General features: G+C 43.4%; 1 protein-coding gene across 1 annotated transcript in view; it reads left to right on the forward strand.

Annotated features, from left to right (window-relative positions):
* The window catches only part of SEL1L3 (SEL1L family member 3), a 684,155-nt gene that overhangs the window by 164,781 nt on the left and 493,991 nt on the right, over positions 1-25,383 (forward strand). Inside the window, exons 6-7 of the mRNA XM_078678371.1 lie at positions 1,640-1,698; positions 21,171-21,303. Of these exons, the coding sequence (XP_078534497.1) occupies positions 1,640-1,698; positions 21,171-21,303 (192 nt within the window). The remainder of the gene's footprint in view (positions 1-1,639; positions 1,699-21,170; positions 21,304-25,383) is intronic.

Here is a 25,383-nt window from a genome sequence, read left to right on the forward strand (position 1 = left end):
TTGTAATAGTTTGCGTTGTAACGACCGCGTTGTAATGGTAGTGCGTTGTAAAAGTTTTGTTGTAAGTGATGTTTACCACTGGAGACTGTTTCTCCTTGTGGGTTAGTTCCTTCCCCTTCTCTCCACCAATTAGGAGGACGCTTAGGGAACTTTTTGTTCTTGTTTACATACTTACTACAACCTTTTATGGGAGTACCTAAGCCAGTGTAGATGAAGTGGAAAGAAAATTGGGATGGTATTTGAATCTCACAATTATGACTTAGTTGATGTTCAATGACTTTCAAGTCTCTACCCTATTACCCTTCTTCTGAGAACACACATAATCCTGCCCCTAACTCCACGCTTACAAGTAGGGGAATGTTGCTCACTGATATATTTTCTAATGCAGAAAGATCCATCTACAAATATAGGTATGCAGATACTGTTTCTATGAATTTGGATCGTCCATTGCCCCAATACATGGGATTTTTGCTCACCTGTGTTGACAAATACTACAGACAATGTTATACTACTGGAAAGGTTACTACCCACCTCTCCCAACAAATTTTACACTTGTTTTAATATTTAGAAGCTCTTTTATATATAGTCATACAAATGATGCACAACCATATCTTCGTGCTAAACACACACACGAGGTGACTATAGAAAGCGCTAAAGTAAATAGCTAAAAAGAAGGTAAATGGCCTAAAGAGGAGGTAAATAGCTATTTTGGAGTGTTTATCAGTACGAATCTATATTTGAACACCCAGAAAAAAAGAAACAAGCAAAAATACTTTATCTCATCTTTGATCTTTAAAAAAACCTGTTTGAATGTCGGACGAAAAAGCTATATGTCTTCCCTCAAACAGGGCAATCCGGCTTAGTTAACTATTACTCTTATTTGTGGTCTGGTAGTGGTAGTTAAATTAGAAGATTCCATTCAGTGATGCTACAGTGTCTTGTCTTGCCATCATAATATAAAAGTAGTGGATGAAATCAGTAAGTTAGATAAATCAAAGTATTCACGACAAATAGGCTTCATTTCAAGACAATATCTAGAGTCTAATATGAAGTACATAGATATTAAGAAACAATTACATGTTTGAGATGTGGTGTAATTATCATTTGTGTCGGGATACCAGAACATGCATTTCAGTAGGTAGTTCTTAGGCTTTTTTGTACCACATTTGCACCCTCTTTTACCTGCAGTATTGGTGTCAGCGTTGTGCTTCATAAATATATAGGAAGAAAGTAGGCAACGTTGTTGAAGAAAAGGGAGTAACTTCCCCACATGTCAGGAGTAGCGTTAACATGTATACACTTATTTCTGTTTAGTAGGCCTAGACCCATGCTCCAAAGCACTGTACCCATATAAACATTCAGTGAACACAAGGATTCACAGAAATCAGTAAATACCAGAAATGTAGGGGATGTAATTAGATAAAATGTAATCAAAGGTGGGCTCTTGATGTCTGTTAACGTTCTAACAGACCAGACATGCTGCAAAACAACTAAGGGGCTGGGTGATCATGAGACTTTAACTTATAAAAATCGAAAACGTCTGAGAGTCATTACGAACATTATGCTTCCTCAGTCTGTCCATTTACTTTTCATTGCACTTAGGGTATGTTAATAAATATGTTTATTTGGTTTTGTTCAGCTTACAGTAATGACTCATGGTGGGGAGCGTATGGAACAAAGACAACACCAAGTGTTCAGGTAAGAAAAATCATCAGTCCCTCTGTTGTACACATACATGAATACACGAGATACACATTCCAAGGGCTTCATTCATGTTGCAGCTCTAATCCTCAGGTACAACATTTTTTTAAACACCCCATTTTAGAGAAATGTCCTAGTTACCAGTAAAGGACAAGAGACTTGCTCTATAATGTGTCGTAGATGAGCTGCCTTATGAGCTCACCCTCCAGCGCTAGGGTTTGGCTTAGTAAAGTGGCAGTGACTATTGCTGGAATTATATTGCTTTCACTGCAATATGCGACATGCACATGTTTTTTTTTTACCAAGTTTTAGACTACTTTGCCATTCCGGTTACCAGTTCACGAAACATAAACCTCCACCAATTTGGTAGGGTTGGCTCAGAATGTGCAGTACATGCAAAACAAGCAATGTCTATTTGCAGCAGGCTCACAGTTTTCAAGGTCCTGCCACTGCTAAATCTATTATATATCACAAAAGCAGGCTTAGCATGCAGGCTGTGAGCGCAGAAAGCTTCCAAGCAGAGATTTCCAACACGCTGGACCAATGTGACCCCAGACTAGGGAGCAAAGCCCAAAGAAAAAGACATTCTGGAAAATGGTACTCAGCAGATCTCAAAACACTCAAATGAAAGTGCAAAACACTTGAGCATAAGTGAAGACTATCTAAACAATACATGGATAGGTTGTCATTTAAAACAGAAATGAGGAACTACAGCAATGCTATTAAAAACCCCAAATAAGCCTACTTTGCAAAACGTATACACAATAACAGCAACTCACCAAAAGACCTCTACAAAATAGTCAAGGAGCAATATAATCCAGCTAGCCTGTCACAAGCCTGCTCCCCCCCAAGGGAGGGCTGCAAGGCAATCAGTAGATTTTTTTCCGATAAAATCTCTGTGATTTATTCTTCATTCGGTGATCAGCATCTACCAGATGACACTCACTGGGATGCCTTAGATCCTCACCCTGATGTCTATTCTCATCTCTGTAACTTCAACTCCTTCACACAGGAGCAGGTTGCAGTAGCAACGGGTGAAGTTAAATCAAGATCCCCACTAGATCAATGTCCTCATTTTATCTTCTCCCGGATTATATCAACTATATGCCCTTATGTAACCCACCCATTTAACCAATCTATGCACACTGCAGTATTTCTAGAGATCTGGAAGAAAGCCACTGTGGTTTCCCTACTAAACAAAAGCGAGCACTGATGTTCAAAACCCAGTCAACTATCGACCATACTTAGCTAAAGTAATGGAGAAGTTGGTAAATAAACAGCTATCCAACTGCCTTGAGACCAATGAGCTGCTGGACCCAACCCAAAATGGTTTTAAAGCCAATAACAGTACTGAAACCACCCTCTTGGCAGTACTTGGCAACATCAGATCCCTGATTGACTAGGGAAAAGCCGCCAACCTGATCCTGTTGGATTTGTTGCCGACTTTCAACACTGTCTCACACAATCTCCTGTTGAAAACACTTCATGGAAAAGGTATACATTCCAAAGCCCTTCAGTGGCTTTGCTCTTTATTAAGTAATCGAACACAGACCATACAACTAGGCACTTTTTCCTCAAACCCAAAACCCATTAAGTATGGTGTCCCACAGGGAGCTTCTCTGAGCCTGACCCTTTTTAATGTCTACGTATTATCGTTAGAGAAAATCAGCAAAAAATGAAGAGTCGGTATCTGCTCTTACGCAGACGATACACAACTGTTGATTGCTGTTAATGGGCTTCAAGATACGAGGATTAGACTAACCAACTGCCTCTCAGAAATGGCGGATTGGATTTCAATCCCTGTCTGAAACCGAATGCAGAAAAATCTGAGATTTTACTCTTTGAAGGAGCACAGTCAGTCTGGAATGCAACCTGGTGGCCCTCTTTACTGGGCAATGCACCCGCACCCAAACAGGCTGCAAAAAACATAGGCATTCTTGCTGATAATGCACTAACCATACAGCTTTGCAACACTAAAATTGCTAAAAAGACTATTTCAATGGATTCCTCTCAAGTGTAGGAAGACTATCGTCCAAGCTCTGCTCATTAGCAAATTAGACTATGGGAATGCACTCTTCATGGGTATGGCGGACTACATGTTCACTCGACTGCAGATGGTCCAGAATGCGGCTGGCAAACTGGTATGCAACAAACGCAAATACACTTCAGCATCAGAATACAAGAGGACACTCCACTGGCTCCCTGTGCGACAAAGGGCCAAATTTAAACTATTAAGCCATGCGTAAATAAAAAATGTAAATGTAGGAATTTGTAAAGCGCACAGCTACCTCCACCGGAGGTGTCCCGGCGCTGTCCGTATACCGCTTAGGAACCCTTCCTGGCTTTCCTGGGAAATGTCCACTCCTGGGCACCGCCCAGGTGCAGCCAGGCATCCCAGCGCTTTTGGGGCCGTTGTGGAGACTAAGCAAGCTATTGCCCAGAGTTGCAGCGTGGGACCCATGATCAGAACAGGCACTGAGGCGAGAATATCCAGTCAGGGGAATTAATGAGCCGGAGACCCGCCGAGGCGGGAATCGAACCCTGGTCCCTGACAGAACTCTGCATCAAGGTCTGCCTGCTCTAACCATTGAGCCACACTTCTCCACACTTCATGCGTACAAAGTCCTACACCAGTTGGGCCCCAGAATTCTTCATGATAGAGTCGTCTTTTATGCACCCAGGCGGAACTTGAGGTCATGCCACCAGGCATGGGCAAAAACTTAACGCATCAAGAAAAGCAGGGCTGGAGGTCACTCCTTTTCACATCTAGCGGCGAATCACTGGAATGAATTACTTTTAAAACTTAGGCTTATCGATGACTACCTAGTATTCAGGAAAACTTTAAAAATGCATCTGTTTCCCAAGACCTGTTTAGTAACCTGGAGACCCTCTTTCAGAACCGCACCCTCACTTATAATGTGCCGTCCGTAGCGCCGTGATATCCATATAGATGAATGATGCGCTGTATAAATAAATAAATAAGAAATACTCTTGTGATATATCCTTGATTTGCCAGGTATAATTAGTCACCACTAAGTATCACCATAAAACCATCACAATTGTGGCCAGAACAAAAAAAGTTTCTGACAAATCTGCTGCAGCACCTGACCAAAAGTTCACTTTCTATGTATTTGTTAATAACACAAGGTATTGGCTATTCCACATCAAATTTGAAGACACCATGTAAAGTTAGCTGTACTTCTAATGCCATTCGCAACAGATACCGAACCTCTGGTGTTTTACCAGCGATTATCCTTATTATTCTGTTCCATTGTACTCATTCCATGTAACTTGGTAGCTGCCAGCATGAGAAACTATGACCTGCAGCATGCACAAAGATGCAAGCAGAAAGTGCACGAACCCAATGAACTACTTTACTAGTATTCTAACTTGTGAACTGGAGGCTACACTGAGATATCTGTAGTTGCTGCTCAACTCACTGGACTGTCTTGTCGGGTTTGGAACCTTTTCCTACATGTTCTACAGATATCTGTACATCAGGGTAATTAATCGACAAGGCTATCTGAATATATATTTTTCTTCGGTTAAAAAGCTGTCCTTTATGTGAGAAATGTTCTGGAGAACTACTTGCATTGTTAGTTTATTACTTCACAAGTCTGGTCAAGAGGTGATGGAAGCGTGCTTCCATCACCTTAATGTCTACTGTTGAGGGAAGGTTTAGAGTGCACATCATGAAGGGCACAAATTGCCAGCTCGCTGTTCCAATGTTAAATATAACAATCCAAAAGACACCGAAGAGAGAGTTCAGACTCAGCAATTCAATTCAAATCCTTTTTTTGCTTGTTAGCTATGGATCGTATTAGGTTGTTTATTTAGTCCTGTTCACAACTTTCATCCCTCCTGTACCTGTGGAAAATCCGTAATAGCTGCAAACGGCTTGCTATGTAGTTAGTAAAGTACTGGAGTAACTGCTGGGCTCAGTGATGGGACATCCTCTAAGGACGGGCTAGAATAAGAGTCAAAATGGTGCTGAAGACAGGAACGCAGGCCTAGTGGTGGCATATGGGTGTGTGAAGTGATTACAGAGACGAAGGGGATAGCTGAGAGAGGAACTTCCTACCCAGTGATGTTATTGCTTCTAGCGACAACATGACTTGGAGTCAAGGTGGCACTAGAGCCAGAATTTGGGGGTAAACAACGTTTACCACAAAACTTTTTCCCCGCAGGGAATTATAACGTGGTCTTTACAACGACCGAGTTATAATACCGCATACCATTACTCCGCAAGTCGGAACAACATCTTGCGAAGGGGGGAGAAGGTGTTGGATTTAAAATCCAACACCTTCCCTAATGTCTGCACAGACTGGAGTTGGAATAGTAAATTAGACTGTTCCAACATCCAGTGCCCCCCCCTAACAATCACTTGCTGGGTAATGGTATGCGGAATTACAACGGTCGTTGTAACGACCAGGTTGTAATTCCCTGCGGGGAAAAAGACTGGGGGATAACAAGGCATATTCGGATTTGGGGCAGGACGGTAGTACTAAAATGAAACAAAGAAATGAAGGATGGGGTCCTGTGTTCACTGCACACTGGATTCAAGCTAACTTGGCTGATGAGGGGTGATGCCCCAAAAACGGTCCCAGGATGCTTGTTTCTGGTTCAGGGAGGACCTGGCTTAGCAGTACAGGCTGTGCTGTTCCCATGAGGAACAGGATCAAGACTGATCTGCATATTGCTAGGTCCAAAATGGGGTGATGTGGTGAACAAAATAATGATGAATTAAACCCAGATCTTTGTGACAGGGAGTGAATGTTTGCATTGTTTAGCATTCTTTCCATCAATTGTTCCTTTTGCATTGGTAAAGTTACATGAACTTATCTGCTAGGCCCTAGCCAAACACATGCACATGCACGAAATCAACCCCATGATAGCAAACCCCACATACCAAGGTTTCTGAAGCCACAGAATGCCTCTACCTGCTGAAGTAGGCCCAGTGGCTGCAGAAGGTGGGCTGCTTGAAAACAGTTATGGTAAACCTATACATCCTCAACTTATGTACCTTGTGGTAAAAATAGGGCTTAATGAATGGCATCATGGCATTTGTGCCTGAACATTCACACCTTTTATGAAGAACGACACAGATACTGAGAAGAGAACAGGAGAAAAAAGGCATTAAAGAAGACAGGACAATGCAAGAGTTCAGTTCCTGCCTGTGAGCTAGGAGCACAACAGCCATAGATAGAGGGAAGGTGGCAGAAGGAGACAAGTGGAGAACAGAGAGGGCACAGAAAACAAGGCTGATTCAAGGATGTGCGAAATCTAATTAATTAACATTGAAAAGAATTAATCGATTACTTTAATGTGCAAAAAGACATGCATTATAAGTGTGCTGATTTGTAATAGCCAGTCCTACACTTGTATATATATGAGAACACTTTTAATATTTCTATTCTAACTGTGACTTAAAACTTTCTAGAGGGCATTTGATAGAAAGCATGAATTTACATGTACAAAGAAAAGAAATGAACACATTTTGGTCTTATTTCCTGCCACGTAGACCTATAGATAGTGTTAAGGCTTCTCAGATTAATTGAAGCTATTTGATGAAACCATTAGAAAACCTTTTTCTTATGTCATTAGAAGAATGAAACATTAACATGACGCGTAGACAAACATAGTAATGTCTTGAAAAATATTTGGAAGAAAGACAAAGATGAATTTAGAAAGAAAATGGTATATCTGAAATTATGATTAGACAGTTAGGACAAAGGGAAAGTTTGCTTTTACAGAAGGGCACCAAAATGAACCAGACATGTGGGAATTAATAGCTGTGAAGAGACATTTGAATTATTGGGAGAGACATGGTAAATTTTGAGAGCGGAATCATCAATTCCAGTAGTTTCTTTTCTTTGTGGCCAGAAAGCCTATTTTGTGTTACCTGCTAACTCGGAGGGAATCTTTAATTTAGGGGTGCTATTTTCTAAAATGTGCCATGTGAATAGTATAGATGTATTAACAATATCGCCAGCACACAGACACACTTGTACTGCAGAGAAGGAAGCTCAATGTGTGGGAGATATATTTGGAGAAATCATTTTACCTGTAGGAGTCATTCTAAATGACAAAAAGATTAGAAAACGTAACTGTTGTCAACAAGCTAGCAACTAGTACTTCTGGAGCTCTGATAGTAATAAAGACTGAGTTGATTGCCATACGTTCAATTGTTTTGCAGGATCGGTTAGCATTATACTTTTTACTAAACAAAAAAAGGCTGAATCTGCAAAATGCTTAAATGAACCCATTGTTGTTCATACATACTTGATGAGAGTAAAAAAATAGAGAATTTTCCAAAGGTCATTTTAGACTTGAAAGCTGAATTGCAAGTGTTGGTAACACTGAGGGCCCAATTACAACTTTGGCGGTGCGATGCCGTGTCTATCCCACCACTGCAGCGCCAAAGTCGTGGTCAGACCGCCCAGCAGATTAGCAGTTTCCTCTTGTTTGCCTGGTTAGTTTTTGACATAGCCCCAGTTGTGCCTCTAAAAATGGCCATCGCAATGGGAACACCAAAAACTGTTTCTGCATGGCATGGTATGAACACTCCATACTGTGCAGGAACTAGGGTGCATGCACACAAGTGGGCCCATGTTGTGCCCTCCCTGTGTGCATCCCCAAGCGGATGAGGCACAGGGGGCCTTACAGGGTCCCTTTGTTCCCTCTTCTCCACAGAGTTTATGGAGGAGGAACCTCCATGACACCGCTGGCGCAGAGGAAACTTGTAATATGCTTGCCAAGCATATTGCGACCTACTGACTGCCGCAATACTGCCAGGGAACAGCCATTACTTGGCGGCTGCAGCAGGGCTGTGGCAGTCCCACTGCCCAACTCATAATAGGGCAGTCAGGAGACCGCCCGAGCCATGCCCCTGCGAGTCTAGTGTTCTAGAAAACGTTGGGAAAGGAATTCACACAATTATAAATTGGATTGCGATAGCAGGAGGAGGTATTTTGAAGGCTATACTTATACTAGTACCAAACTAGGCCTTTGTTTGTTATACCTATTTGTTTTAGTAAAAGGCTGTAGATATTTCTTACACAAGAAAATGAAAAAAGAAATGAATACAAGATTTAAAAATGGTTTAACATTAAATTAAATCATGAATGATGACTATAGGAAGTCATTGAAATTTCAAACGTTAAAAAGAAAGAGAAGGGATTCAACAGAAGATGAAAGTGCCTTTTGAATAGAACTCACATGTGAAACCTTGATAGTGTGATGGTTAAGGTAACCATCATGTGGGGTAATTGGGACAGCTAATTAATTAATATGGAAAATAATTAATCTAGTGGTTTAATGTGCATTGATAAATATAAAACGTAATGCAGAAAAGACACGTATTTGAAATATGCTGATTTGCAATAGGCAGTCATACCTACCTGAGTAGTCCTTAGAAAAGCTATGAAGCAATTTTCCTTAACTAGAATCAAACCTATTATTGATGAAATGTGCACAACGTGAATTAGAAGCTTGACTTTACATTGGCATGCTTAGAAATGATTGTCATAACTTCAGAATATTCTAGTTTAACAAATGTATTACTTTATAAGCAACATTTTTATTCTCAATTGTCATGAACTAGAAACATTTGTGCATTTTAAACAATAATGCTTGCTTCGTACTAAAAGGAATGCATTACCTAACACAGATTTTGCTTTTTAGTTAATAGTTCATTGTTCTCGTTGTGAAACAATTTGAGATGTAGAAGGTCATCTGTGTTTTAAGGCATATGGGAACCAAGTCCAATGTTTCCAGAATTTAACTATGCAAAACTAACTGTAGCTAACTTTGTGATGAGGTGTACAAGCCACATGTATTTTCGGGGGAACGGAATAGGCAAACCTTTTTTTACCAAAGAATGCTGCCATCCTATTGGCTCATGGAAGAAGAAGCCTGATACAATGTTTTAATATTCTTTTCTGACTATTATATCAGTGTGTGTTCTTACATTCCATCCCAAGTCCCTGACGATATACTGTTTTCCCTTTTACCTCATTTTGCTATTTGATTTTCAACAGTTTGCTACTGCAACTGTATGCTGATTTGCTTGGATGTATTGAAACATGGCTGAGTCCTATGAACTACTCTTTATGGGAGGTTCTGTTCTAATTTGACATTGAAGCTTTATGCTTCTCTGATCTCACTCTTTTCGTTTGAACTTATACTCTTCATGGGTTCTACAAATCTAAAATTCTGATCCTGATCTTAGAAAAGAATTTCTTTATGGAAATCGCATAATGCGCTATATTTTTGATGTGCTTTTGATGAGATTTCTGTAAACGCACTTGATTTATGGACTAACTGAAATAAAGACAAAATAAACTACTATCTCTTAATGAGAATAAAGGTTTTATAAAATTATCACAACTCTCATCATTGACTGAACTCAAAGCTGTTAATGAAATCTAAGTTTGTGATGTCTGATTTTCTCCTTGACTCCTAATACAACATTTCAAGATGCATCAAGAGAAAGAAGAATGATTTAGCCCCAAAAACGGGGCTTAACACTGCAGGGGATAGTACTAAAACAATGTTTTGAGATCATTTTTAGGGTCAAGTCCGCGCTATCAGAGGCAACTCTTCATACTACAGTACACTTCAATGATGTGCAAGATAGACACCTTGCATGCAGTGTGAGTATGTGGATTATTATATACTTGCATTTAGGGAGAGACAGAGACAGAAAGAGAGAGCTACAGATGGCCAGAGAGGGAATCCCACAATCCCATCTCTAATTAACTGCAAAGACATATGTAAGTTTAGAATGTCTGCTCTCCATACTGGAGCAGAAATGGGCCTACATGGTGCACTCATGCGAAGCAGTAGCAACGGGAGCATGCAACTTGCCATTCCTACCATCATTCTACCTCCACTGGCTTGACCGAATAGACAGCTGCCGCAGGAGTTGTTGGAATGGTAGTTCGGTGCATATATCACACAACTTAATGCTACTTTATGAAGAGAGCAGGATTGCAAAGATCAGCTTGTAGCCTAGTGAGGGACTACATTGTTGACTAATCAACATTGTAAAATGACAACACAAAAAATATAAACCTTCACAAAATTCTTTATACAGCTCCAAAATCTGAATACACTTGAAACAAATGACGGATGGAAGGTGCAAATCCAAAGAAGCTAACGGCAAAAATAACTGACCCAAACTCTATGTGCATTTGTTATTAGTATAAGTCCTGGCAACATCAGACAAGAAAATGGAGGCACTAGATTGTGAAATGAATACAAAATATATTTGACACATATTTCACTTATGCATTTAACTAACATTTACCCATATTAATCTATTGCCTTAAGTAAAAGAAAGAACCAAACAATTTTTCACTTATGTATGCTGCTCATCTGACAAATGGAGTTGAATCATTCCTATTATACAATGAAAACTGTATTGGTTGAATTTTAGCTCTGGTCTACAGGCAGTTTTAGCTGTCTCGCCAGCCTCATGTTTAAAAACGATGGCCAATAAAAAAGCATACATACATACATACATACATACATACAGGTGCTTTCAGCCAGTGAATTTCATGTTTTGGTCTGTCAAGATGTCATTCACATTACTCCTGCCGACTACTGCACGGGACAATGGGAAAACCCACTTTATCCATTGGCTGTCTCGCACTGTGAATAAGGCTATTTTCCTAATCACGAGTGTATAGCTTTCTCAAAGGGAATTCATTTGAGTGCCAATGCTGTTGTGCCTGGGCAACAGAGTAGCTTCTTTAGTTTTACATTTTTTCCATCTTGTTATTTTCATATTGCCTTTGGTTGCAAAATAAATAAATCAATGAATAAAATATTGCACACTTGCCAAGGTCTAATTGTGTAAAAGATGCAAAAGTATAGAAAATTCAGTTTGCTCAATTAGTCACCCAGGTACAAAAATCTTTAAAATATGTCTGCATGTTTTCAACAGTGTGTAGTCATATATAGATTTGATTACTTTAATGTTTGCTACTTGCTATTTTTTTTATTTATTTCTTTGGGTTTCACCTTTTCAGATGCTGTGATGACTTGTTATGCCTTTAACTCTAGAAGACTGTTCATATTCTTTCAGTTACATTGACAAAAAATGTGTTTTTATCTTTAGCAATTCCGAGCAGATATACGGCCTGATTCATGAACCGAAATTGCGATCGCAATAGCTGCGAAAAAGCTAATGCGAGCGCAATAGTCAAAATCGGTATTCATGAAGAAAATAGCGAATTCGCAAACACAGAATAACGAATACGCAAAATTATTCGCAGAATCCCGGCAGTAGCCCATTTGCGAATCGGAAATTGCGAGGAACCACGGATACAGCGAAAAATATTGCGAAATCCCAATATAATCGCAATCGCTATTCAAGAAAAATCGCTAATTGCGAAAAACACGTAAATCGCAAATTGCGAGGCGCATTTTAAGGGCAACCCAAAGCAGGTGGTAACCATCAAAGCCTATGAAATTTTTTTTGAAAATCAGGAACAGGTGCTGGCCTGACCAAACACACTTCAGGAGATGCAGCAGCAGCATTAGGAGTCTCGCAATGTCAGGACCCTACATGGTGGTCAGGCGGCGAAGGCTACAGCGAGCAGCACGGAGGAGACGTAGGATCCAGGAGAGGATATTCCGCCAGCGGGTCACCCTGCTGGGCCAAACCAGAGAGCAAATATACGGAAAGTACCGCCTGAATGGGGCAATGATCATCAAGCTAATTCAGGACCTTGACCCCCTGATGCAGCACCCAACAAGGCGGACCAATGCCGTGCCCACACATGTCCAGGTATTGTGCAGCCTGCACCTTCTGGCCTCCGGGAGCTTCCAGGGGATAGTTGCTGTTGCAGGGGGGATATCCCAGCCCACCATGTCCCGCTGCCTGAAGAGTTTCCTAAATGCAATGCTGACCCAGCTACACCACCACATCAAATTTTCCACCAGCCAACAGGAGTTGGATGAGACCAAGCATCAATTCTACAATGTTGCGCATTTCCCACATGTGATAGGATGCATTGACTGTAACCACATCGCCATCTGCCCACCAGCTGAAACGGAGTATATGTACCGCAACCGCAAGTCCTACCACTCCCTCAACATCCAGATGGTGTGCAATGCTAAGACATACATCACGGACATAGTGGCACAGTACCCGGGGAGCACACATGACTCCTTCATATTCCGGCACAGCGGCCTCCACACACGACTGGCCAGGGGAGACTTTGGTGAAGGACACCTACTTGGTAAGGACACTTGGCCCACAATGTTACACTGTGATGAAGTAGCTGCGCTGCACAGGCACTCACCCTCTGCTCCTCTCATGCAGGTGACAGTGGCTACGCCCTCCGTGAATACCTCCTCACCCCATACCTCAATCCTGCTACACCACAGCAACGGCGTTACAATGTAGCACACATACGCACAAGGAATGGCATGGAGAGGACATTTGGGCTACTAAAGAGCAGATTCCGCATACTGCACAAGACTGGTGGGGCCATGTACTACAGTCCTGATGTGTGCTGCCGCATTGTGGCTGTGTGTGCAATACTACACAACATTGCTACCAAGCGCCGGATACCTGTAGAGATCTCTGGCAGTGAGTCGGAAGGGGACGACCGGCCACCTGCACATGTGCGTCAAGCACGCGGGGAGAATCCAGCTGAAGGACACAGACGCCGCAACCACATCACAATGAACAGTTTCTAGTGCACCCACTCCCCTCACCCCACAATTCACAAATGCATGCCAATGGAAATAATGACAGGAGGCGGATGTACAATGCTAGAATAAATATTATTGTTGAAGTCACAATAATAATGACTTTTTGCAATTCTTAACATGTGAGCAGTATTGTGCCATACTCCTCTAAATCATACACAGGACATGCTTCTATCATCAGCATGTCCCTGCCAAAGGACAGTAAAGTCAAGTGCGCCTCCGGCGCACGGCACCCAATCGCCTTTCAGGCTCATCCTCTGGGACGGCACGTGAACCAGCAGTAGGCCTGCTGCTGCGGCGTAGCACACCAACCTGTGAGGCAGACAGGCTGCTGACACTGGAGATCCCCTCACTAGTGTCGTCCCCACCACCATTGGCTGGGCCGGTTGGATGAAGTGCCAGTACGGCACTGGTGACCTGCTCCAAGACTCGCGCCACATCCTCGCAGCATTGCACCAGCTGCAGCTGCATAGCTAGGCACCGACGTGAGAGCTGGGAGGTGGCATTACCAATGACATAGTTCGAGCGCGTGTAGGCAGATAGCCGCGTAAGTAGCTGGCGGTGGCGGCGGCGGGCAGTGTTGCGCTGCGAGATGATGGCTGCAGTGTTCGCCTCCATAGCAGTTGTCATCCGCTCTATCCTGTCCGACACATTTGCAACATTGCGGCCAATGTTGTGGAGCTGGAGTTGCATTGCCCCTTGGCGTCGTGCCTGCAGTTGATGGATGCTCAGCATCCGGCGCTCTATGCTCTGCCCTGGCACGCGCACAGCCATCCCCTCCTGCCGCTGCGTGCTGTGCTCTGCTGGCGAACCCTGCCATGCCTGCTGTGCTGCCTGGCCACAGTGGGTGTGCGCACTGTCTCCGCACTAGCAGCACCAGATGTTGAGGGTCCCGCTGGTGGTGGTGTTGCGGTTGACAATGGTGCAGCGCCTGATGGTGCTGGCGCAGATGGTGCTGGTCTGGCAGCAGGGATTGGTGCAGCGCCTCATGGTACTGGCGCAGATGGTGCTGGTCTGGCAGCAGGAATTGGTGCAGCGCCTGATGGTGCTGGCGCAGATGGTGCTGGTCTGGCTGCAGGGAATGGTGCAGCGCCTGATGGTGTTGGTGCAGATAGTGCTGGTCTGGCAGCAGGGATCGGTGCAGCGCCTGATGGTGCAGGATGTGTGGCTGTTGGCACCTCCTCTGCATCCTCTGGTGCCTCGTCTATGTGCAGCCTGTCGCTGTCGCTGCTGTTGTTGTCAGCCCCACCTATGAGGGGAAGTGGACCTAGATTAATTGCATGTGTCTGTCACACGTGCAGTTGCTACATGCATGCTGGCTGACATTCCCTGACTGGCTTTGGCATTGCGTACTTTGGCGAAAAAAGTGGTTGGTGGTGCACAGCGATTATTGGATAAGTTCAATTAAAGGTAGATAAGTTGATGGGTGCTCTGGTGGGTAGTGTCTCCGACTAGAACACTATATGACAAAAACGAAGTTGTGTGTGCATAAGGCTATGCAGCTACATCCCCATTCAGGCACACCAGTGAAGCAGAAATGCTTTTTGAGTTCCAAATTGCAAAATACTTTTATTGTGGTAACATATGTTTCAAGTGTTGGTCGATATTTAATTCATATCAATTCAATGTTGTAACTGGTTAATCCAAACGAGGAACATTCCAAATGCATGAATTCATTCCCAATGCATTTCGGGCAAAAGCCCTTTCTCAAGGGATTCTACAAAGAAGACAAGAGCATGTAAAGATGAGGGCGTGTAAAAATGAGGAAAAGCGGCGCGCAGTATAAATTAATGCGTTACGTGTCTATCAATATGTGCAACCGAAAAGGCATCACAACAATCACCGGGACGTGTTCCTACCGAGTGGTAGAAAAATGAAAGGTGGAGTTAATCGGTATCTGGGCGTGCTCGATAATTATACAAAATAACAACATGCTTAAGGAGGCTGAGTTACACTGGGTGAGGCAAACTTACTTGGAATTCAGTGCGACGCGTGGCGTTTCTAACAGGATCAGTGTAACGGTGAACGCGCTGAATGTGACGGGTATAAGCAGGTGGTGAGGACGCGAAATAAACAGGGGACTGAAAAGTGGGTTAACCTCATGCAAAAGAAGTGCCGCCATATTGGAACGGGGTGTGTTGAACGAATAGGTGCAGCAAAGAAGGAATATGGGGTGGAAAATAGGTGAATCAAAGTCTGAGAAACTACACAAATTAAGATTATGCAGACGCAATAAAGATACAATGTAACACATTTGTAATAAATCACAAATAACAGCTGTATTCACAATGATCGTTGTGTCCAAATGGTTTAAGGGTCTGTAGACGGTAAATCCATTCTAATTCTCTTTTCAGTAGGAATTTATTGTTATCAATCCCTTCTTTTTTCTTCACGATTTCCAAAATGATGAATTGCAATTGTGCAATGGTGTGTCTTGCTTCCAGAAAGTGTGTGGCAATGTTGGATTTAACGTTTTTGAGTCGAAAGTTTGATTTGTGTTCGTTTAAACATATTTTGATTTTTATTTCTGTTTTGCCAACATATAGTTTGCCACATGGGCACTTTAGTGCATAAATTAAGTTGCTGGAGTCGCATGTTCCATTTACTTGTAATTTGATGACGGTGCCTTTCATAGGATGTCGAATGATATTTCCCTTAATAACACAATTGAAATGGCTACAATTCAAACAGGGTTGAGTATCTTTATAGTTTTGCACTGTAGTGGTTGTTTTAGATAAAATTTCTTTGATATTTTTGCTTCTCGTGTGAGCAAACAGTGGTAAGGGCTGAAATATGTCACCAAAATCTGGTTCAACTTGAAGGATGGGCCAATGTTTGAGGATGATCCTTTTGTAGATGTGGCTGACAGTTGAGAATTTGGATACCAGGACGATACGTTTGTGATCTTCCGTGGGTTGTTTGGTTAAAGCTTCTTGTCGTGATATTTGTTTCACTCGATTGTGTGCTTCAAATAGTATCTCTGGAGGATACCCTCTGTCTAAGAATCGATCTTGCATCTCTAACAATCGTGTTTCCAAGGTGTCATCATCAGATACGATGCGTTTAACTCGTAATAGTTGAGAGAAAGGCAGATGTTTCTTCAAAGATTCTTGATGATAGCTTTGATAATGTAAAGAGTTGTTTCGATCAGTACTTTTTCTGTACAAATCAGTTGTGACCCCAGTGGGGGTGATTTTGATGTTGACATCCAAAAACAATATTTCTGTATCGCTAATTTGCCATGTTAACTGGATGCGATCATCTTGCAAATTGAGTTGATGAAGAGATTGTTCCAGAGTTTCTTTGGAATCCGTCCAGACGAAAAATAGATCGTCTATGTATCTCACGTAGAGTTTGATTTTGTCTTGAAAGTTGGTGTTGCCGTAAATGTGTTTACTTTCGAAGTCTTCCATATAGATATTAGCATATGTGGGGGCTGCGCAGTTTCCCATCGCCATCCCGGAGAGTTGTAGAAACCATTCATTTTGAACTTGAAAATAACTGTGGTACAGTGTGTAAACCATTAGTTCCATCAGGAAAGATTGCATGGAGTTTTCAATGTCACTGTGCAGTAATGCTTGTTCGATCGCTGCAATACCACCCTCATGTGGTATAGATGTATATAATGAGCTAACATCTGCAGTACACAAAATGTATGGTTGTGTTTCATCAAATTGAAGACTGGCCAGCTTTAGTAAGAAGTCTGTTGTATCCTTGATATAACTGGTGGCTTTAGTGACGATCGGTTGTAAGTAGCGATCTAACAATTTGCCAGAAGGTTCATGAATGGACCCCTTGGTAGAAACTATTGGTCGAAATGGAGGATTTTTGAGATCCTTGTGGATTTTAGGACTCATGTGTAGATCGTGACACCCTTAAATCTTTAGCTAACAATCCAGACATTAAATGCACTAAGGCTGACAAAGGAGGAGCTTTAGTTATACTTGATACTGCTTTCTATGAACAACGTCTTCAGGAACACATACAAGACACCTCACTGTACATGAAACTCGACAACAACCCCACCAATGAGTTTCAAAACACCCTCAAAGACATCGTCATGCGAGCTTTTCAAAATGATGTGATTCAAGAACGAACCAAGAATTTTCTATTGGTAGAACATCCTAGGAGTCCAACTCTACACATGAGTCCTAAAATCCACAAGGATCTCAAAAATCCTCCATTTCGACCAATAGTTTCTACCAAGGGGTCCATTCATGAACCTTCTGGCAAATTGTTAGATCGCTACTTACAACCGATCGTCACTAAAGCCACCAGTTATATCAAGGATACAACAGACTTCTTACTAAAGCTGGCCAGTCTTCAATTTGATGAAACACAACCATACATTTTGTGTACTGCAGATGTTAGCTCATTATATACATCTATACCACATGAGGGTGGTATTGCAGCGATCGAACAAGCATTACTGCACAGTGACATTGAAAACTCCATGCAATCTTTCCTGATGGAACTAATGGTTTACACACTGTACCACAGTTATTTTCAAGTTCAAAATGAATGGTTTCTACAACTCTCCGGGATGGCGATGGGAAACTGCGCAGCCCCCACATATGCTAATATCTATATGGAAGACTTCGAAAGTAAACACATTTACGGCAACACCAACTTTCAAGACAAGATCAAACTCTACGTGAGATACATAGACGATCTATTTTTCGTCTGGACGGATTCCAAAGAAACTCTGGAACAATCTCTTCATCAACTCAATTTGCAAGATGATCGCATCCAGTTAACATGGCAAATTAGCGATACAGAAATATCGTTTTTGGATGTCAACATCAAAATCACCCCCACTGGGGTCACAACTGATTTGTACAGAAAAAGTACTGATCGAAACAACTCTTTACATTATCAAAGCTATCATCAAGAATCTTTGAAGAAACATCTGCCTTTCTCTCAACTATTACGAGTTAAACGCATCGTATCTGATGATGACACCTTGGAAACACGATTGTTAGAGATGCAAGATCGATTCTTAGACAGAGGGTATCCTCCAGAGATACTATTTGAAGCACACAATCGAGTGAAACAAATATCACGACAAGAAGCTTTAACCAAACAACCCACGGAAGATCACAAACGTATCGTCCTGGTATCCAAATTCTCAACTGTCAGCCACATCTACAAAAGGATCATCCTCAAACATTGGCCCATCCTTCAAGTTGAACCAGATTTTGGTGACATATTTCAGCCCTTACCACTGTTTGCTCACACGAGAAGCAAAAATATCAAAGAAATTTTATCTAAAACAACCACTACAGTGCAAAACTATAAAGGTACTCAACCCTGTTTGAATTGTAGCCATTGCAATTGTGTTATTAAGGGAAATATCATTCGACATCCTATGAAAGGCACCGTCATCAAATTACAAGTAAATGGAATATGCGACTCCAGCAACTTAATTTATGCACTAAAGTGCCCATGTGGCAAACTATATGTTGGCAAAACAGAAAGAAAAATCAAAATACGTTTAAACGAACACAAATCAAACATTCGACTCAAAAACGTTAAATCCAACATTGCCACACACTTTCTGGAAGCAAGACACACCATTGCACAATTGCAATTCATCATTTTGGAAATCGTGAAGAAAAAAGAAGGGATTGATAACAATAAATTCCTACTGAAAAGAGAATTAGAATGGATTTACCGTCTACAGACCCTTAAACCATTTGGACACAACGATCGTTGTGAATACAGCTGTTATTTGTGATTTATTACAAATGTGTTACATTGTATCTTTATTGCGTCTGCATAATCTTAATTTGTGTAGTTTCTCAGACTTTGATTCACCTATTTTCCACCCCATATTCCTTCTTTGCTGCACCTATTCGTTCAACACACCCCGTTCCAATATGGCGGCACTTCTTTTGCATGAGGTTAACCCACTTTTCAGTCCCCTGTTTATTTCGCGTCCTCACCACCTGCTTATACCCGTCACATTCAGCGCGTTCACCGTTACACTGATCCTGTTAGAAACGCCACGCGTCGCACTGAATTCCAAGTAAGTTTGCCTCACCCAGTGTAACTCAGCCTCCTTAAGCATGTTGTTATTTTGTATAATTATCGAGCACGCCCAGATACCGATTAACTCCACCTTTCATTTTTCTACCACTCGGTAGGAACACGTCCCGGTGATTGTTGTGATGCCTTTTCGGTTGCACATATTGATAAACACGTAACGCATTAATTTATACTGCGCGCCGCTTTTCCTCATTTTTACACGCCCTCATCTTTACATGCTCTTGTCTTCTTTGTAGAATCCCTTGAGAAAGGGCTTTTGCCCGAAATGCATTGGGAATGAATTCATGCATTTGGAATGTTCCTCGTTTGGATTAACCAGTTACAACATTGAATTGATATGAATTAAATATCGACCAACACTTGAAACATATGTTACCACAATAAAAGTATTTTGCAATTTGGAACTCAAAAAGCATTTCTGCTTCACTGGTGTGCCTGAATGGGGATGTAGCTGCATAGCCTTATGCACACACAACTTCGTTATTGCGTACTTTGGGACATGTCTGGCTGCATTGGGGTTTTTGTACATTGTGGGCAGACTACATGTCCCACAATGCTTTTGGGCATGACCTAATGTGCATGGATTGCATGACTTGGGTGGATTATGGGAGGCTATAGGGTCATGGCCATTGTCAGGGGACAGGGTCGCAGTCGCATGCCACTTACCTTGGCTGTCTTGGGTGGGTTGGGATGAGTACAGAGTGATGACCCCTATACACGCCTCTGGCTCAAGTGTGTCCTCCACACGGTCCTCCAAGGGGGTGTTGGGAGGGACTGTAGGATCTTCACCTACAGTAGCCAGGGTCTCGCCCAGCCTCGCTGCCACCCTCTCCTTGGCACGACCTCGTAGGTCGTACCACCTCTTTTTTAGCTCCTCGTGCGACCTGTGTGTCACGCCCACAGCGTTGACTTTTGCGCCGATCCCCAGCCACAGTCGGCGTTTCTCCGCTTCAGGCACCCTCCTGGAGTCCTTTCCAAATAGTTTTGGGTAGTTTTCTACCACTCCCTCTATCAGGTGCTCCAACTCCTGCTCATTAAATTTGAGCTTCTGCTTGCGCCCGGTGTCACTGTGCCCTGGTGCTGCATCCTCTGCCATTGCTGCAGTCACAAAAGTGAGGATTTGAAAGTTTGGAGGTGTTCTGGAAGGAGCTCTGTGAGATGCAGCCTCGAGATCTGCCTCACTGTTCTGTATGGGGGTGGGAACTGCCTGCTTCCTGGTTGTGATGTCATCACTGTGCTCAAAATGCGACTTCCCGTTTTAGCGATCTCGCTATTAGCGAGATCGCATTTAGCGAACTCGCTAATAGCGATATCGCAATTCCTACACGGATTTTGACGGAAATAGCGATTTTCCAGCGATTTTTGAAATTCGCTAACGCTTTTTGCGGCCGCGTGCGAATCGCTTTATTTTGTTGCAGATTTTGATGAATGCCGGTCTGCGAATTCTAAATTGCGATTCGCTGTCAATCGCAATTTAGAATTCGCGCAATTCGGTTTTCATGAATCAGCCCGATAGTTTTTTGTTACTTAATTTGGTTTTCTGACGGAAGTACTGTGCCCTTTTAGACAGTTCATTTCAGAACTTTATTTTAAGGATCTTTTAAATAGTAATATGGTTGTGTCTCAATTTGCATACATAGCAATTTAGTATGCTGCTTTTAAAATATCCAAGGTTTAATTAATGTATATTCTTTTAGCTTTTCGGAGGATGTATATCACAATGATACTTCAGGATACTGTGTTCTTGGAGGCAGCAAGTTTGTGCCCGGTATCCGGGGATTCTTTGGCCCTGCAAAATATCATCGTCTCCGAGCACTGGACATACAAGAGGTAAATTTATATTTGAGTAGTATGCCTTTCAGTACTATGACAAAATAAAGGTAGAATTTGAGTTGATATGCCAGTGTGTACATGTGTGCCACTAAACCGAAAGTAGCAAACCGTACGTTTTAAAATATAACTGCATCTTTTCTTTCAATGTGTCGTACATGCTCCACAATTAGCATGCTTCTCGTAATTAATTGTAATGGAAAGTCAAGGACCACATTGGCATCCTTAATATTAGCTGAGGTCTGAGAGTAAATGTTATGTTATGTAGCATTTTTATAAAGCGCGACAGCTTCCCCAGCAGAGAGACGCCCCGGCGCTAACAGCAGTAAAATGAACGAGGCAGAACGAGGCAGAGAGCAACAGGCCTATTGCTGTGGGAAGAGGTATGTCTTGATAGCCTTCCTGAATTCTAGCATGTTGTTGAGGCTACGGATCTGTACAGGCAGAGAGTTCCAGAGTGTTGCCGCCATGGTCGAAAAGAACGCCCCCCCCCGCGCGCACCCTCCTAACCTAGGGCACCACAACCAGGTGTTACCCCTTGTTGAACCTCGAACTCTATCTGCCTGGCCACTGGCAACCAATGGAATTCGCGAATGGCATCTGTTACAGGGCAGGCTCTGCGGAGACCCAGGAGGGTTCTGGCAGCCACCTTTTGGACCCTCTGCAGTCTCAGAATTTCCGCTTTGATAGCCCCCAGATACAGTGAGCTGGCATAATCCAGTCTTGACAAAATCGAGGCCTGGATGATGACCTGCGTAGTAGATGCATCAAAAAAGCCCAGTAAAGGTCTAAGCCCCCGCAGCAGCCCAAAACTGGTCAATGCCACCTTTTTAGTTTGGACTTGGAAGCTGAGGGACGAATCCACTTAACCCCCAGATTCTTCACCACCTGCCTGCTTGGGGGGGGTTGCCAAGGGTTTTGGGCCACCAGTGCTCACTCCACAGCCCATGGTCTCTTCCCACCAATAACACCTCAGATGTTCGAAGTCAAGGCCACTGCTCCCACTGAAAGGCCAGTCCAGACACAACACCAGGGCATTTTTGTTTCATATGTCAGTAGCTAAAACACCTGGATCGAAAGTCAACCCAAGAGAAGCAAAGAGACCAAAGACCAGATCCTTCAAAGGAACATTGAGAATGTAATTGTCCTGGCACAGACACTAAAGGCATACTGTCATCTCCCCTTGGTGCCCCTGCATAATGAAGTATGAATGAGTGAAAACACTTAAAAAGCACCCTTTATAGGAAACTGTCCCTATGATCGATAAACCATAGCCCCAGAGGGCAGGGAGGAAATAATAAACCTAGAATAGTTCGGGCTTCAGAGTGGATTTGAGTGCCAGGAAATTTTTCATCCTGCAAATATCACATGTAAGGCTTTCCATATATTTTATACCAGGGACTGAAAGGAAAAGAACCAACTCTTCAATACTTGAGGCCAGTAAGTAAGGAGATTGAGAGACAATGAGTGGACACTAGATCAAGCAATGGTGCTAGGCTTCATTTTCACTATGTACTTCAGAAACCAGCTACTGGACAATCTTTAAGAAGAAACATATTCCTTTGATTACCTCTCTAGTTAGAACTTCTTATACGGCATTGCCTGTCTGCAGCTTTAAAATGTTCATGAGTGTTAAAATTATATACCAAGCTGTATTGGTGAATCAGTGGATGTATGATTGCCTGTATGGATGAATCTGTGGGTGGGTGTCTGACTGTATAAGTGAATGAAAAAGGTGTTTCAGTGAATGTATGGGTGAGTGACTAGGTTGTACGAATGTCTGTATCAGTCTGTCAGTTGCTGTCAAAATGGTTGTATGGGTAGGTGATTGGGTATGTGAGTGGCTGTATGGGTGATTGATTGGTTGTCTTACTACCTTTATGAGTGGCTGTTTGGGTGAGTGAGGGTGTGTGTGACTGCCTGCATGGATGAGTGAGTGGGTGAGTCACTGGCTGTATGGATTAGTTAGTGCGTCTGTGAGGGGCTGTATGGGTGACTGAGTGTGTGTATGGATGTGTCAATGAGTGAATGGATGTCAGGGGTATATGGGTGAGTAACTGCATATGTGAAAGGCAGTATAGGTGAGTGTTGAAGTATATGAGAGACGGTATGTGTGAGTGAGCGATTGTGAGAGTGGCCGTATGGGCGAGTATGTGCTCATGTCTGTGACTGTATAGGTGATTGAGTATGTATCTGTATGAATAAGTTAGTCGGTGTGTGTATAACTGTATAGGTGAGTAAGTGGCTATGTAATTGACTCTTGTTGAGTGGCCATGTGTGTGAGTAGCTCTATGGATGACTGACAGTGTCTGAGTGGCTATATAGTTCTATGAGTGGATATATCAGTGGCTGTATTGGTGAGTGAGTTGGTTATGAGTGGCTGTATGGTTGAGTAAGTGCATGTGTGTGCAGACCTATGAATCAGTGAGTGGGTGTGTAAGTACTGGTATGGGTGTGGCAACGGTTTTGAGAATGGTAGTGTGGAAGTTGGAGTAGGTGTTTGAAAGGTTATATTGGGGTGTGAGCGGTGCATCAGAGATTGTGTGGATGAGGCCATTACCCCCAGTAAAGCCCACACAGTGGGTTTGCTGAGAGGTTTTTGGTGGCCACGCCCCGTTTCTCCACCACTCTGTAAACGTGCCTCCTAGTGCACTACTAGTTGGGAGATGAAGTCCCCTTGGCACTTGAGGGTTCTTGGGGGCCAACAAGCCCTGCTGTTACCTCCAGTAAGACCCACACAGCTGCATTGCTGAGAGGTCATAAGAGGCCACACACCCTTTCTCCACTATTCTGCCAATGTGGCTCCTGGTGCTCTACTACTTCGAGGATGAAGTCCCCTTTAGTCCTGAGGCCCTCAGGACTCAATGGGACCTCCTCCCCCCACCAGTAGTGTGCGGAGAGGTGGATTTGCAGAGCGTTGGAGAAAGGGGACGTGGCCTCCAACCACCCCATAGCAATCCCTCTGTTTGGGGAAAACTGGAGGTAGCAGGAGGTCTTGTTTACCCTTGCGAACCCTCAGCAGCCAAGGGGACTTCATCCCCCAAACAGGAGAGCGCCACGAGTCACACTTGCAGAGTAGTGGAGAAAGGAGTCGGGCCTCTGGTGAATTGCCATTTTCTTTTCCTTCGCTGAACCATTTTGGGCCCTGGGGACCCCATCCCCGGAGCCTGCCCCTGTTTTTGAACTATTTTGTTAAATAAAATGGAGGTGGGCCGCGCGGCCTCCCTTCCAAGGTCTATTATTTTGGCCCTAGGGACCCCATCCCCCAGGGCCAGGCCTTTATACTTTTTATAAATGAGGAGGAGGCCAAACAGCCCCTTCCCCATGCCTAATTCTCCAATCTCCCAAGTCCAGGCCTTCATAATTTGTAAGAAAATTGGAAGGGGAGGCCCGCGCGGCCGCTCTCTCTGAGCCAATATCGCCCAGGGACCCCAACTCCTGGAGCATGGCCACCTCAATGGGGGCCACGGAGGGAGACTGAAGGCCCTCGCGTGCCCTGCCGGCTCCCTGTGTCCTGCGGGAGCCGACATTGCTTCTAGACAGAGGGAACTGCTAACAGCAGCTTTCTCTGTTTGCTATGGTTTGACAGGAGCGGTGGTCCAGCTAAGTCATAGCAAACTGCAATGTCCCGGGTTGTGTGCACCGTACCCCAGGACATTGCTGGAGCCATGTGGGCTCCTGTAGGGGGGCCGCGGGCCTTTGTTCAAAATTTCCCCGGGGAGGTGGTGGTCTGAAACAAACCCCCTTAATTATTGTATTTGTGCCACGAACGAGGTGGCAGTCCCCTGTGCTATGGAGTAGGCCAAAGGTCTTTCCCAGCTTAGCAAAAAAATAAAGTATGTGCCCCGATTGGTGGCGGTTCAAGGGATAGTTGGGGTCCTCGAGGCCCCTCATCATATGGAAATTAGCCCTATGGAGTTGGCGGTCTCCGGGACAGGGGGGTCCGTGAGGCCCCCCATATAATTGAAATATTGGGATTAGCCCCGGGGAGGTGGTGGTCTCTGGGGCTTCAGTAAGCCCTGGGAGGGCTCTCCCCTCCTAAATGTATTATATGACCCCAGGACCTGGCCCACCCGAGGG

This window comes from Lissotriton helveticus, chromosome 2_2 (assembly GCF_964261635.1).
Source record: "Lissotriton helveticus chromosome 2_2, aLisHel1.1, whole genome shotgun sequence".
Taxonomy (NCBI): Eukaryota; Metazoa; Chordata; class Amphibia; order Caudata; family Salamandridae; genus Lissotriton; species Lissotriton helveticus.